The following is a 14,798-nucleotide window of genomic DNA, read 5'->3' on the forward strand; positions in this document are numbered from 1 at the left end:
TAGAGAGGAGGTGGGGGGGGGTGAAGAGAGGAGGTGGGGGGGAGGAGTGAGAGAGAGGAGGTGGGGGGGGTGAGAGAGGAGGTGGGGGGGGTGAGAGAGGAGGTGGGGGGGGTGAGAGAGAGGAGGTGGGGGGGGTGAGAGAGGAGGTGGGGGGGGTGAGAGAGGAGGTGGGGGGGGTTGAGAGAGGAGGTGGGGGGGGTGAGAGAGAGGAGGTGGGGGGGGTGAGAGAGGAGTGGGGGGGGTGAGAGAGGAGGTGGGGGGGGTGAGAGAGGAGGTGGGGGGGGGTGAGAAGAGGAGGTGGGGGGGGTGAGAGAGGAGTGGGGGGGGTGAGAGAGGAGGTGGGGGGGGGGTGAGAGAGGAGGTGGGGGGGGTGAGAGAGGAGGTGGGGGGGGTGAGAGAGGAGGTGGGGGGGTGAGAGAGGAGGTGGGGGGGGTGAGAGGAGGTGGGGGGGGTGAGAGAGGAGGTGGGGGGGTGAGAGAGGAGGTGGGGGGTGAGAGAGGAGGTGGGGGGGGTGAGAGAGGAGGTGGGGGGGGGTGAGAGAGGAGGTGGGGGGGGTGAGAGAGGAGGTGGGGGGGGGTGAGAGAGGAGGTGGGGGGGGTGAGAGAGGAGGTGGGGGGGTGAGAGAGAGGAGGTGGGGGGGGTGAGAGAGGAGGTGGGGGGGTGAGAGAGGAGGTGGGGGGGGAAGAGGAGGTGGGGGGGGTGAGAGAGGAGGTGGGGGGGTGAGAGAGGAGGTGGGGGGGGGAGAGAGGGGGGGGGTGGGGGGGTGAGAGAGGAGGTGGGGGGGTGAGAGAGGAGGTGGGGGGGGTGAGAGAGGAGGTGGGGGGGGTGAGAGAGGAGGTGGGGGGGGGTGAGAGAGGAGGTGGGGGGGTGAGAGGGAGGGGGGGGTGAGAGAGGAGGTGGGGGGGGTGAGAGAGGAGGTGGGGGGGGTGAGAGAGGAGGTGGGGGGGGTGAGAGAGGAGGTGGGGGGGGGTGAGAGAGGAGGTGGGGGGGGGAGAGAGGTGGGGTGAGAGGGAGGTGGGGGGGTGAGAGAGGAGGTGGGGGGGTGAGAGAGGAGGTGGGGGGGGTGAGAGAGGAGGTGGGGGGGGTGAGAGAGGAGGTGGGGGGGTGAGAGAGGAGGTGGGGGGGGTGAGAGAGGAGGTGGGGGGGTGAGAGAGGAGGTGGGGGGGGTGAGAGAGGAGGTGGGGGGGGTGAGAGAGGAGGTGGGGGGGGAGGTGAGAGAGAGAGGTGGGGGGGGTGAGAGAGGAGGTGGGGGGCTCTGGGGGGGGAGGAGGAGAAGGAGGGGGTGGTAGAAGGGTCTGGGGAGGAGGGGATTGGCAGTGGCAGACAAAGATTCATGATTGGTGTTGCTGGTGCTCCTTGCAGGAGGAAAGGGGAATTCCTTCAGAGTCACTGAGAGTTTGTGGATAACTAATTTATTCTGAATTGTTTGTACATTCATCAACTACAAAATCAAAAAAAAAATGATGTATGTACCTGGGTCTGAAAATATTTGTCGAAAGAGAAATAGTGAATATTTCAGTTCCAGCACTTTTTCTCAAAAAGCTTTCACCCAAGATTTAAATAGTGGAGATTAACAATAGGTCCTGGACCTAAAACATTAATTTGTTCCCATTCCACAGGTACCGACTGACCAGCTAGGTGTTTCCAGCATTTCTGATTTCCAACATTGCAGGTTTTTTTTTTGTCAATGCAGTTGTATTTCAGTTACTAATTTTTGTTGTGCTTTGCCAACTCTAAATGTTGCATTTTTATTAAAACTCTGGAATTTTTGGCTTTCTCAGCTTGTTAAACCCTGAGCTCCACTTCCTCCAAGAGTAATGTTTCTACTGGTATTTCAATACAGAATGGCGGGATTGCTGCACTTTTGGAATTGCCTCTTATGCATGAAACATGTAACTGATGTTGCCTTGAGTGAAGATGCTAAGGCAACTTTTCAAAATCTGTCCAGTGCTCCAGTCAACTTTCCTTAATTAGCTCTCAAAATGTTTTGCCTGCATTCTGTTTATTCTGTGCAAAAACAATTTATATGGGCATACACTCAATTTCCTGTTGTAGCATTTTGCTGTGAGTTCCACAATTACAACTTGTTTAAACTAATCTTGCAAATGATAGTTCAATAAGTGGGCACATTCTTTCATTGTAAAGAACTGACTAAATATTGTGACTTTGAACATGCATAGCTTTCAACTGATAACTTTGTCTTCTATGATCAATCCTACAAATGACTGAGGGAAAGTCAGGTGAGACGTCTGTCATATCATTAAAATGTGCATATCTGCCGAAACAGATAAATGTAGCTACCAGAATTGAGTGTTTCCCAAAAATGTTTAAAAAAAAAATGTGAACTATTTGAATGTATAACATGAGTCACACTTATTCCCCTTTTGTCTTTCAGGTTCAGGGATTCTGTTCACCTTGGCTTTGCTGACTGTAACTCAGGCTGCCACTCTTAAATACTATTTGTCTAATTCTGATGTTGAAAGATTAGCACAAACTTTAGAACAGCCTTTTTTAAACTTGGAGAATGCCTATTACACAATTGTAGGCCTACAAAAACTAGGAAAACAAGTAGCAGATGAACAGGTAAGCAGAATCCCAAAAATAGCACATATGGCTAAATTGAATACTCATACATCATGGGTTTCTGTCTACTACAAGTTTTCAAATTTGAGGGCCATTTTCAATTAATAAGTAATATCTATGATGCCTATCCAATTTTTTTTGTGTGTGGAGGAGGTGGGAAGGAAACGTAAGGAAACATTTTCCAATACTAGATCTGATTTAATGTTCTTAAAGGACAGATGGCATGCAGATTGTGATAAAACGCGAAAATCTGCGGGCATTGTAAGAACACAATGCTGGAGAAACTCAACTGGTCAAACAGTGTACCTTGTGTAGCAAAGATTAAAGACGCATCACCCTGAAACGTTGGTTATGTATATTTGCTACATAAAGTACACTGTTTGACCAGCTAAGTTTATTTATCATTGTGTTTTCACTGCAGATTAATAAACTTTGTTCAATGTTATTTTGGTCCCTTGGTGCCTTAACTTTTGGATTTAGATGGTGCTCAATAGCTCACACTGAATATTTTAGTCTTAATCTTAGTTTCTGACTGATGGGTAACCTGATTGAGGCATAAAATTTATCAATGATATGGATAAGATAGATAGTAAAAACCTATCCCCACAGGGCATAAAACCAGATACATGTGCTTAACATCAAAAATAGAAAATGTAGAGTAGATCTGAGAGTTTTGTTCACCCAGAGGAATCTTTATTGAGTGGGTGTTCAAGTATGAATAATTGAATGCCAAAGAATATGAAAAACTGGATTGGTGATTTATGAGATCAGTGTGGGGACAAAACAAAGGGTCTATATCTGGGCTGTACGACTGATTCTAGTGAGGTAATGCTCAAATATTTTTTTAGATTTAGTATTTGTAAGATATGGCCTCATGAGTCTGTGCTGGTTTATACTCCATTTGTATCTTTCCTTTTTGTCTGATTACCTCTGTTGTTTTCCCTTGACTGCATATGCCATTCATCTCTCGTCTTCTCTATGGTATAAATGTTTCGCCTGAATGGACAACAGATTTATTTGTGATTTCCATATATTTATAGCATCTATTTCTGCAATATGAAACTCTATAATTCTAGAGCATAATCAATAGAAACATAAAAAGGGATAGCTTACTCTCCTGTTTGATTCTGCTCCAAATTATCAGGATAGTGGCTATTCTTTGATCTTCAGAGTCACTTCCCAACATTATCTCTCTGTCCTTTTGATTCTCTTAATATCCAAAAAAAAAGTCTCCATGGTAGACAATCCTAAGAGTTCTCAATTGAAATGTGGTAAATCCTAGACTCTGCAGTCAGCAGAAACACTCTTCCTACATCCAGTGTGTCAGACCCTTTAAAAAATTTATATATTTCAGTGAAATGTCCTTTCATTCTTCTGAACTGTCTGTATTTTAAAATAGTCAACGTCTCTCGTATTGGGTAGCCAACCATCCTGTAACCAGCCTTATGAATGTTCTTTGCACTTCTATGCATTGCATCCTTTTCTTCTGTTAGAAGGTGAAATCTGTATGTAATGTTGCATCTCCTTAAGGAATTATGCAATCACAGTACGATTTCCTCACTCCTGCATGCAAATCTTCTGAGAATAAAGGCTGTCAACCATTTGCCTTCCCAGTCAATTGCTGCACTTGCACGTTGGCCTTCATAACACATAGATCTTTTTGTTCACCAACAAATCTCCTTGTTTAATTAATGTCTTTTTGTTGAGTGCAACAAAGTGGGTGGTTTCACCTTTTTTCTATTTAATATTTTGTCTACCATGCTTTTGCCAAGTCACTCAACTAGTCCACATCTCCTTGAAGTTTATTTGCATTTTCTTCTGCACTCTCAATACCACCTCGTTTCCCATTGTCACTACACCTTAAAATATGATATTTGATCCCCTCAGACAAATTATTAATCTAGATCAGTGGTTTTCAACTTTTATCGGTCTAAGGCCCACCTGACTTCAGCCTTAACGTGCCATGATCCACTAGTCGCAATGACTGAGCCGTATTTTCAAGTCGAAGGCAGCTCTGTAAGAAACACCTCTTTATCTAATTTAAAGTATTTCATTTAACATTTTTTAAAGAACAAAATACTGCAAGCATACGTGAACATTAAAAAAAATTCCCAAACAAAGTTCAAGCCACTTTAATGAAACCCCTTTTCTTGAAGTTTCTTCACCAGTTTCCACATCCTTGGTTCTGTTGTAGATAATGCACACTTGGGATCTGCCTCCACTTCAATGCGGTCACCCGGAGGACTGAGACATGACCTCGGACCCACTGTGACCTCAGTGGGTTAGTAAGTTTCCGTGGCCCACTGATTGGGATCCACTGATCGGGATTGTGACTACCTTTTGTCCAAACACTAATTCATCTGTCATCGATTCAGTTTCCTCACAAGCTTCTCGGGTGGTTTAACCCCTTAAGTTCTCTTGATAAAATCTCTTTTCCCATGTCTCTTTATCCTTTTTTTGAAAAACAAAAACTGTTTATGTGGCTATGCATGGTCCAACTAATTTTGTTTATGAACCTAACTACAGTGATTTTTCATTTTGATCTTTCTGAAAAATTTGCCTTGTTGTATTTTTTGAGGAGTTTGTCAATTTCTGAGAAATTAAAACACTTATTGCCTCAGAACGTTAGAGATGAGGGTGTCCAATTGATGCATTTTATGAATTTTTGAACAATCGTAATTCAGATGGATTTTCATTTTAAAAAGAAACAGTTAAATCTGTTTAATACCAACTACAAAAAATTGGAACATTATGTCCAGTAATCAGTTTATTTCCCTGAATCTCTCCTTTCCATTCAGGTAGCCTGTAACTTTTTGAAATCGCAAGTAGATTTTACAAGTGTTGATTCCCTTTTTTATGCCGCTGAAGCGAGTCAAGCTCTACGCAATTGTGAAGTAAGTAATTTGCTCACATGTTCATATAAAAAAATATTTTATCTGTTGTTTGATGAACTTTAGGTGATTATTTCACCTAAAAGGCTGTGGAAACTTGTTCTGCAGTGTATCTTTCAATTTTAGCACATGAGATTGCTGATATTGCAATTTGGAGTAACAAACTAACTGCTGGATGAATTCTGCAGGTTAAGCAGCGTCTGTGTGGTGGGGAAGGAATTGTTGGCACTTTGGGTCCAGACCCTTAGAGAGGCAGACAAGTGGGGCCACAAAGGCAACCAGTATTGGAATCTGATGAGTAAGGCAGGTGAATATTGGAACCACAAGGGGAGAGGTCAAAAGAACCAGGAAAAAACAGGGATCCAGTGGGTGAAATGTGGATAGGACCAGGAGGAGGAGGGATTTTGGAGGAGAATTGGTGAGTGGAAAAGGGGACAATGAGAGGATCAGAGTAAAAGCACAGTGCTGGAGAAACTTGGCTGATCAAGCAGTAAGCTCATAGCAAAGATAAAGATGCGTGACCAACATTTCGAACAAAATGGAGGGGGTGGGAGATGGGGAGGAGCACATCCCACAGGCAGGAGGTAATAGATAAGGGAGGGAGGGCATACCAGCAAGCAAGGGGAGGGGGACTGGCTTTGTGAATGGAGACGGAAGGGGGTGGAGGGCTGGAGGAAAGAAGACTGGGATGGAGAAGGGTGGGAGAAGAGGGAGCAAGCTTGTAGAGCCAGAGAAGTCGATCAGGTTGGTGAGTGCCCAGTCACAAAATTAGGTGTTTCTCCAATTTACAGATGGTCTTGGTTTGACAATCGATGAGGCCATGTCAGTGTGGGAGTGGGGCGCAGAATTGAAATGATTGGCCATTGGGTGACCTCTGTCACTGATGCAGACAGAGAGAAGATGCTAAGCGAAGCAGTGTCCCAACCTGCGTCAAGTCTCTCCAATGTCGAGAAGGCCACAATGGAGACACCGAATGCAGAAGTTGACCTGTGTGGAGTAAAGTGTTGCTTCACTTGGACTGTTTGTGGCCCTAAACAGTGGTGAGGGTGGCGGGGGGGGGGGGGGGGTGGGGGGGAGGTATGGGTTCAAGTGTGGCACTTCCTGCAGCCACAGGGGAAGATGCTAAGAGATCGGAGGAAGACCAGAAGGAGAGATGGAGTAGGGGAACACAGGAAGTGAGGGGTTACTGAAATTGGAAAATTAATTCTTAATACCATGGATTGTAGACGGCCGAGGAAGAATGTGAGGTTTTTGTTCCTCCGGCTTGCTTGGGTCCCTGGCAGGAGAGAGGGGTGAAAATGGACAGGTCAGTGTGAGAATAGGAATGGGATTTGAAATGGCACGTTACTGGAACCTTGGAATGGTCACTGCACACAGCAATTTGATCGCCAGCTGTGCACTTGGTCTCTAATTCAGAATTTATTGTCATGAGCAAGTCACAAAATTAGTGTGTTGCAGCAGCCATCATCCCAGCGCAAACATTCATATTATGAACCATCTGACAATAATAGTGCAAAATCGTAGGTTGCAAAACTGCTGTAGTAATTCAGAAAAACTGATCATTACTGACCGTTCACTAAAATTGTTTCACAATCTAAATATTTATACCATTGAAATGTATAGAATATGGGTTCATGTATAGTCACTTTTTGTATGTTGGGTATCCTCTCCTGCACTTTTGGATTGAAGAAATGTTAAAGCAGGCTTTCAAGTCCATAATTCTCTGTCCATCTGGTGCTGGTAAAAAGATGCATGTCACATCTGGGATAATTATTCAACATTAATTTTGTTGAAGGGTAAAGAATAATCTAAGATTGCAGTCTCTTGGTTCCATAAGCACTCCTTCATTCTGTTGAAAGATGGAAAAAGTATAGTCCTACATCGTCTGAAAAATAGATGTGTGAATGCCTGATATAAGTGGGAGGACTAATAAGACACTAAATTCTTCCTCAAACTTCTTTCACAGATTGCAGTCAACAATGATACCAGAGACATTTTGTTAGCCACAGTGAGTGATGATTCTTCAATTACCCAGATTTATCATGCAGTTGGAGCTTTGAGTAATTTTGGCCTTCCTCTGTCATCTCAAGAAGTTCTCAAAGCCCTTACAACTCACATCTCTAAAGATGATGCCTCCTTGGGGTATGTAATCAGTTGCTGAACACCACTGATTTGTTATTTGTAAATAATTACATACAAATTATTTATTACATGAGTTTCTGTGCCTGGCTCCCTCACAAAGAAACTACATTTACGTTTTCAAAAACTGTTTCTTTGTTTTGGCAAATTACATGGCAGGAGGCGATTTGGCCCATTTTATTTGTGGAAAGGGCATTTCAGTCATTCCCTTGCTCATTTCTTTTCTCATGTATCCAATCTGCTTTTTGAAACTTGCTGTTGAATCTGCTTCTTTGTTTGTTTCAAATGATCAGTTCATAACAATTGGCTGCTTGGCAATGTACCTCTTCATATTTCCTCAAGTTTTCTTTTCAATAAAATCAGCGTCTTCTCGTTACCACCATCTGCCTCCACAGCAGCCTGATGTGTCAAAGACCCATTAGCCTGAAAATCCTTCAGTGACTGGCAAAGTGTGTTAAACATGCAGGGCATAGTGAACCAATAAATGGTTTATTTTTGGAGAATTTGTGGCTGCAAAGTTCTGTTGCTTTGAGGCTCATGATGTTTGTCTCCTTGCATGTTATTGCATTTGAAAGCCTTCCCTCCACTGACTACCTTTGTACCAATAATGTTCAATGCATGCATCAGGACAAATTCTGCAATTGGTGTTCAAATATGTAATTAAATGCTACTCTTAATTTCAAGTGGATTCATGTCTGATGCTGTCATGCACTCAGAGGATCGGGCAAGAAAATCAATGGCTTTTTTGCCCACACAGCATTTCCTAAATTTTTAGTTACCAGTTGCTTTTTCTAGAAATTTAACTACTTGGCACATCTGATGTAATATTGTGCAACAAATATTACTTTTTGCCTCATAACTTTTTAAATGCCTTTTTATGAAATGTTTTCCCCACTTGGTTTGTGTGACTGATATTTGTTGCTATATTGGCCTGTCCGATAAGGAATTTGTAATTCAGGTTAGTTGATGCAGGTAATTACAATTCAAAATCATTCTCTCAATGTTACATATTTTAATCATCTTATATTCATTGAATATCATAGTTGGCTTCAACATGCAAGCTGGAACCAGACTAAATCAATAATTTAATCCTTGTAATAAACAGTTGATGTAGTGTTTAGCACAAGGCCTTTACAGCGCAATGCCTTTACAGCACCAGTGATCGAGACCAGATGGGGGTTTGAATCCTGCGCTGTCTGTAAAGAGTTTGCATGTTTTCTCCGGGGGTTCTGGCTTCTTCCCTTCATTCAAAAACATACCGGGGGTAAATTGGCCAGCACAGACCCGTGGGCCGAAATGGCCTGTTTCTGTGCTGTACGTTTAAATTTAATAAACAAAAAACTTGTAAACCAAGACTAAATTACCGTATAAGTCAAGTCATGAAACCATAAAAAATTTCTCGGGGGGCGGGGGGGTTGACTTGTACGTCAGATATACTTTTGAGACCTTAAATTCACTGAAAGAAAAACAGATTGATGTCAATTCGGCATATTAGTTAATGCTGGAAGCACCTCCCTGCCACTGCTCCCCAACACCTTCCCACTGCTGGGCACTGCCATAACCGTTTCTACCTGGGATCCTAAGCTCGCTGTTCCTGCTTCCTCTGGGAGCCCAATGTCAGCGCTTTAGCTCCGTGGGCTGTCGCTGCTGCTGCCTGGTAGGTCGAGGTTTTTGCTACCACTGCGAGTATTCCAGCTCCATGGGCCATTGCTGCTCCTGCTTGGTTAGCCAAAGGTTTTTTTTAATGTACTTACAGCTTTGTTACTTGCGATTGGGGTGTTTTTTTTTAATTTGAGTTCTTCCCGGGAGGTCCGTCAGCCCAAACAATGGGCATCAGCTTGTGTGCCAGATATACCATTAAAATCCTTAAAATTAAGTGTTTACTTGTACGCCAGTCGACTTGTACACCGAAATATACGGCGTGGTCGGAAAATGTATTTTTGTTCATGCACAGGTATCTTGGAACAATGAGTGAAGAAGTTGCAATATGCAAGAGATTTATTTTGTGATCTCAGACTGAGTAGCATAATAAAATTGCAATAATTCCAGAACATTCCAGCCTTTTGATATTCATTAATTAAAAGTGCAGGTACAGTAACAGTTTTAAAATCCAGACTGCTCAGGGATTGGGTAGCTCTGGATGTTTGGATTTTGTGAATTCTCAGGCAGTACTTTTAAAATTAAATTTTAATGAGGACTAAAGTAGAAATGAACAGGTAAATTTTGATAGTTTATTCATGAGCAAACACAGCCTATTTCATTTATCAAAATGAGTAGTTTAAAGAGAAAGTCAGCACTTGACAAAAATATAAACAATTTTTTCACTACAAAATAAGCGTGTAATGCTTTAAATTGTTTTAAAATGAGCGTTGTAAAAGGAAAATGCAGTATACCAATGAATTTCTTTGTGATAAGTTTACCCGTATTAAGCGTGGTTGCTTGTGGCCTTTGTGCATCTGTGGTGCTTGCACGCACACAAAAGCCCTCTAAAATTAAAAACTTTGAGAGTGTGGATTCTCAAGTTGTCTGGAATTTTAGGCTTTTACTGTACATTCAGATAATGATTACTTTAATGTTTTACAACTGCATTGGGATCACAGAATAAATAAATGGAATGTCAACTGGTCATTTGTTGTACTGTAATAAAAAGAGAGAATTATCTTTCCTCTCATAAAAGTGCCATATTCATGTTGATCTTTTTGTAAACCCCTAGGAGAAGATTTCTCTGACTATGTTCTTACTCTTTACAGAGTTATCCATGCATTGTTTGCAGCTTCTTACCTTTCTCAGCAGGCTGACCTGGGATCCATTATGGAGGAGATTGAGGTAAAAATCTGATCTGAAATTATAAACAATCCATAGAAAATATTAAATTTTGAACTGACAGTCTATGGGCAAGATTTTGGTATGATAATCAGAGGGTAATAAAAAGACTTGGGTGATTTTTTTTTGACTTTTCAAGCAGAAGATATTTTAGATCCTCAAATCATCTACTTTGGAGCAGATTTAGGCCACACAGCCTATCAAGTCTGCTCTCCATTCAAATTTTGCCTGAAGGATAAATAAAGTAGAATAATAAGTCATCATGAGTTTTTATATGTATATGTCTGACCATTTGAGCTTTTGATTACATTACCTCCCTGTTGGTCATTATGCCTTTTGGACTTGATCTCTAGAATAACTTTCCTTCTCCAAGGTGCTCCGGAGTCCACTTAGTTTCCGGTTTGTTAATTGCGTCAGGTATATATATTTGTGTTGTTTTTTTTTTTTTAAATTTTTTATTTTTCACACCATAAATCACAATAGCCATGATATACACTTTTTCTTTTCCACACATTTACAGTGACTTTTTCTCCCTCCCCCCTCCCTCCTCCCAAGCCACCCCCCCATCCCCCCCCCCCTCTCATCCATTTTAGTTATACAATCTATTGTGTTGTTGATGAAATCCCTTAGCACCAGGTTGTCTGGCCTCATTTCCAGACCGAAAACTAATTTGGATGATTTATAGTTTGTCTTTTATCTCTGGGGGCTTTACAATTCATATCTTTTGCAAGTAGAACTTTTAGACTTGCTGTTGAAAACCTATAGGTGATTTAGCGTTCTTTACATGCTTTCTATTAAGCGTAGAGAACTTATGATTTCAATGTTATATAAATTTATTCAGGCGTCTGTCTTCATTTTTCTTGATGAAGGGCTCAGGCGTGAAACGTTGTATATCTTTGCTATATAAAGCACGCTGTGTGACCTGAGTTACTCCAGCATTGTAGTTTTACTTGTAGCAGTTTCAATTATCTCTTGTATTTAATTAAAACTTTTCAATGACTGTAATCTCAAGATATTTTTGAAATAAGTATTTTTTTACAAGAAATTGTTGAATCTGTCGCAATTTTAGTTTTTCTCATTCCTCCAACCTTCTGTATGTCCACTATTTTTAAAATAAATCTGTGGCCTGTGCGGTCTGGATATTCAACATTTCTATAATAATTTGTTAATGTCAGCTGTTGCCAGGATAAGTTATAGTACCAATAGTGATCTGTTTTGTGAAAGCCTTGTTCAAGACCAGCTTCTTTGAGGCAACTTTAACAAATTTCTTCAAGCAAAGTGCAATATGTTTTGGTACTTGGCCACTTAAAAACATCTTTATCAACTTTAAATGTTTTTAATGTATTATAAACTGCTGTTGAATCTAAACATTAAAACCTGCAACCATTGCATTTAGGAGGGGAGAAGATTGGATGGCTAGATTTTATGTTGTGGGTGTCTGCATCAACTTGCTTGATTTTGGAAAGATTAAGTTTGTGTTCATTTGTTTACTTGGTTTTTACAAATTCTGAGAGTGAATTTTATCAGTATATCAAGATTTTAGGTCATGATTTGTGAATTTTCCAAGGGTGAATTTTGTATATTCCAATTTGCTGTAATGCACATGTTAACTATATAACAGTTTTCAAATATTAGATGGCTTTATAGAGATTTTTTTAAAGAATAAATAAACTTTTTTTTAGGACCTGATTGCACGTCTTGATGATTTTGGGGGAATGTATCTTCAGTTTGAGGAAGGGTTAGAGACCACAGCGATGTTTGTAGCTGCTGTATATGAACTCTCAGATCATGCTGGAATGGAACCAGCAATCAAAGAGGTAAGCAAAGTGAAGAAGAAAGTGGCATATTAAAGAACAATTCCTGTTCACTTTAAAAGTAATATCCATTTTCAAAATTGTATTCACATTTTATGAAGATCCTGACCGTTTTGTGTGCTATCAGGAGGAGTGTAATTCTAGATCTAAGTTTCTAAAGTTCAAAACATTGATTACATAGGAATGGCTGGATTTTTAGAAGATGTTTCTCATCTCCATCTTGTCCTGTTAGAATAATCTGAAAATGCAGCATCACCCTGCATGCATGTGTATGTTGATGATATCCAGTTTGACTTCTTTGCCACCTGCTTTTACCATGTCTTCAGACTGTTTACTCAGCATCTTCTAAATGGGCAGCAGGGTTGGTGTAGCAGTTAGCGCAACACTTTTACGGCACCAGCGATCGATATTGGGGTTCGAATCCCGCGCTGTCTGTAAGGAGTTTCTCTGGTTTTCCCCAGGGGCTTCAGTTACCGTTCGAAACGTACTCTAGGTGTAGGTTAATTGGGTGTAAATTGGGCGGCACGGACTCTTGATCTAGGTCTAAATTTTAAAAATTTAAAGCCACTGTACTTAGTCCTGTCAAATATTTATTTTCTTAGCCCACATGTACATCCTTTTTCCTTGGAACTGAACCAACCTTTTGCCAACTCTGATGTCATATTTGCTCCTTCATTGTGTTGAACATTGCGTCTTTGCAGTTCCTCATCCATAATTTTCGGTTAGTCAGCTCTTGAGAACATAATGTTACACTGGGCCATTGTTCATCATTCCACCTTCTGTACCTTTTGGGGAACCCCATTTTTAGATATACTGCATGATAACAGGCCTTTCTGGCCCACTGCCTGTGCCTGTCAACTACATTAATTAACCTACAGTCCATATACTTGCATGTGTTCTAGTTGGCATTGAAACCTAATCTACTATTATATTTGTACTGGTAATGATTCCTGGTTAATCAATTCTTTTTATTAATTCCCTTGTCTGCTTACCTTAACCTATTGACTTCAACACTGGTCAACCCTTCAAAATCTCTGCATTTCTCTGATCCTCTCCATGTGCTTTTTTTCTGAATGTAATTCTTCCACCTTTTGGAAACTTAGGTTTCCAAGGCTCCTGAGTTCTGCAGTTCCTTCCCCTCACTTTTACCTCTCTGCCACTTCTTTCTTCACCAAGCGTACTCCTTACACTTGGGCTATGCTAGATTTTATGGTCATCTGCAATAGTATCTATGCAATGGGATCAGCATCATTTTCTTTTGTTTGATATCATTGAAGTGAAGCAACATAAAAAATTAAAATATGGGAAGTCACCCATAATTTGTCAGGCAATCTTACCTCCACGTCAGAAATTTGTCAATTCACGCATAGATTTAGAAATCAGAAACTTTTTACTTGGATTTGCCATGACGAGGATGTATCTGATTTTGTTTTTTAATGCTGTTTGGTGTGTTATTCTGGACAGCTGCTCATTTTTAACTGATTGCTATCAATTTTTTTGATGCTCATACCTTGAGCTGCAGAACATGAATTACCATGTATGTCAGAATATAGGTCAACTGGGTATATAAGATGATCCCCAGAATTTCCACTTAAAATATATGTTTTGAGCTAGATTTGCTGTATCCAAGTCTGGCACTTGCTACTGAGAGCTTACTGGCCCAACCATCCCACTGACCAATGGAGTGATGCTGTTAACCACATTACAAAGCAACACAGTCATGGTTTGCTGTGATGTTATTTTAAGGTATATTAGATGGATTTATAATATATTTTATTGTTTATATTTAATGACATTACTATTAATCTCGCATCTCAAATGCAAGTTTAAGTAGAAAGATATTTAGTGCTTGGACCATGGGAGTTATGCGAGTGTTTTATGCTCTTCTCCATTGCCACAAGGGACATTCTAAACCATATAATATTAAGGTGGAGATTTTGTATTTGACATATAAGACGAACCCTGGTAAAGTTTAGGGTGACCTTTTAAGGTTCAAATTCCATCTTGTATGCTGACATGTTAGGTAATTGATTTTGATTCTCAGGATATGAAGATCACTGCACTGCAAAAATGTTGTTGATGGAAATTTGTGTTTTGTACAATTGAACACCTATAAAATTTATCTTAACTTTTTTTTTAAATTTCAGGATCAAGTCATTCAACTGGTTAATGCTATCTTCAGTAAGAAATATTATGCTAGTCTGTCAGAGGCTTTCACCATTGCAAATGCAGCTGCAGCTTTGTCCCAGAATCATTTTCATATTCCAGTTATTGTGCTACCTGAAGGATTAGCCTCCATTTCCCACAAGAAGACCAACCTGAAGGTAATTTGTATAACATTTGCGTACCTTAAGTTCAACTTGTATAACAAAAGTTTTATTTTCCAAAGTTTTATGAATTTGAATCTACTTTAGGTAATTTGCCAGATTTATTGGCTTAATAATGCAAGCAAAATGATTCACTGCAATTTATTCTTAACTTCATTGAGACTAGAATGATGTGATGATGATTTACTTTCATGACCTGAATCAGCGATCCATACCAAATT

The 14,798-nt window shown here is 40.7% G+C and overlaps 1 protein-coding gene across 1 annotated transcript in view; it reads left to right on the plus strand.

The window, feature by feature from the left end:
- Positions 1–2,221: 2,221 nt before the first annotated feature.
- rpn2 (ribophorin II) overlaps positions 2,222–14,798 on the plus strand; it is a 42,589-nt gene continuing 30,012 nt past the window's right edge. The window contains exons 1-7 of the mRNA XM_069888032.1: positions 2,222–2,240; positions 2,396–2,583; positions 5,382–5,477; positions 7,441–7,616; positions 10,364–10,439; positions 12,119–12,253; positions 14,398–14,574. Of these exons, the coding sequence (XP_069744133.1) occupies positions 2,222–2,240; positions 2,396–2,583; positions 5,382–5,477; positions 7,441–7,616; positions 10,364–10,439; positions 12,119–12,253; positions 14,398–14,574 (867 nt within the window). The remainder of the gene's footprint in view (positions 2,241–2,395; positions 2,584–5,381; positions 5,478–7,440; positions 7,617–10,363; positions 10,440–12,118; positions 12,254–14,397; positions 14,575–14,798) is intronic.

Source organism: Narcine bancroftii, chromosome 6, assembly GCF_036971445.1.
Source record: "Narcine bancroftii isolate sNarBan1 chromosome 6, sNarBan1.hap1, whole genome shotgun sequence".
In the NCBI taxonomy this organism is placed as follows: Eukaryota; Metazoa; Chordata; class Chondrichthyes; order Torpediniformes; family Narcinidae; genus Narcine; species Narcine bancroftii.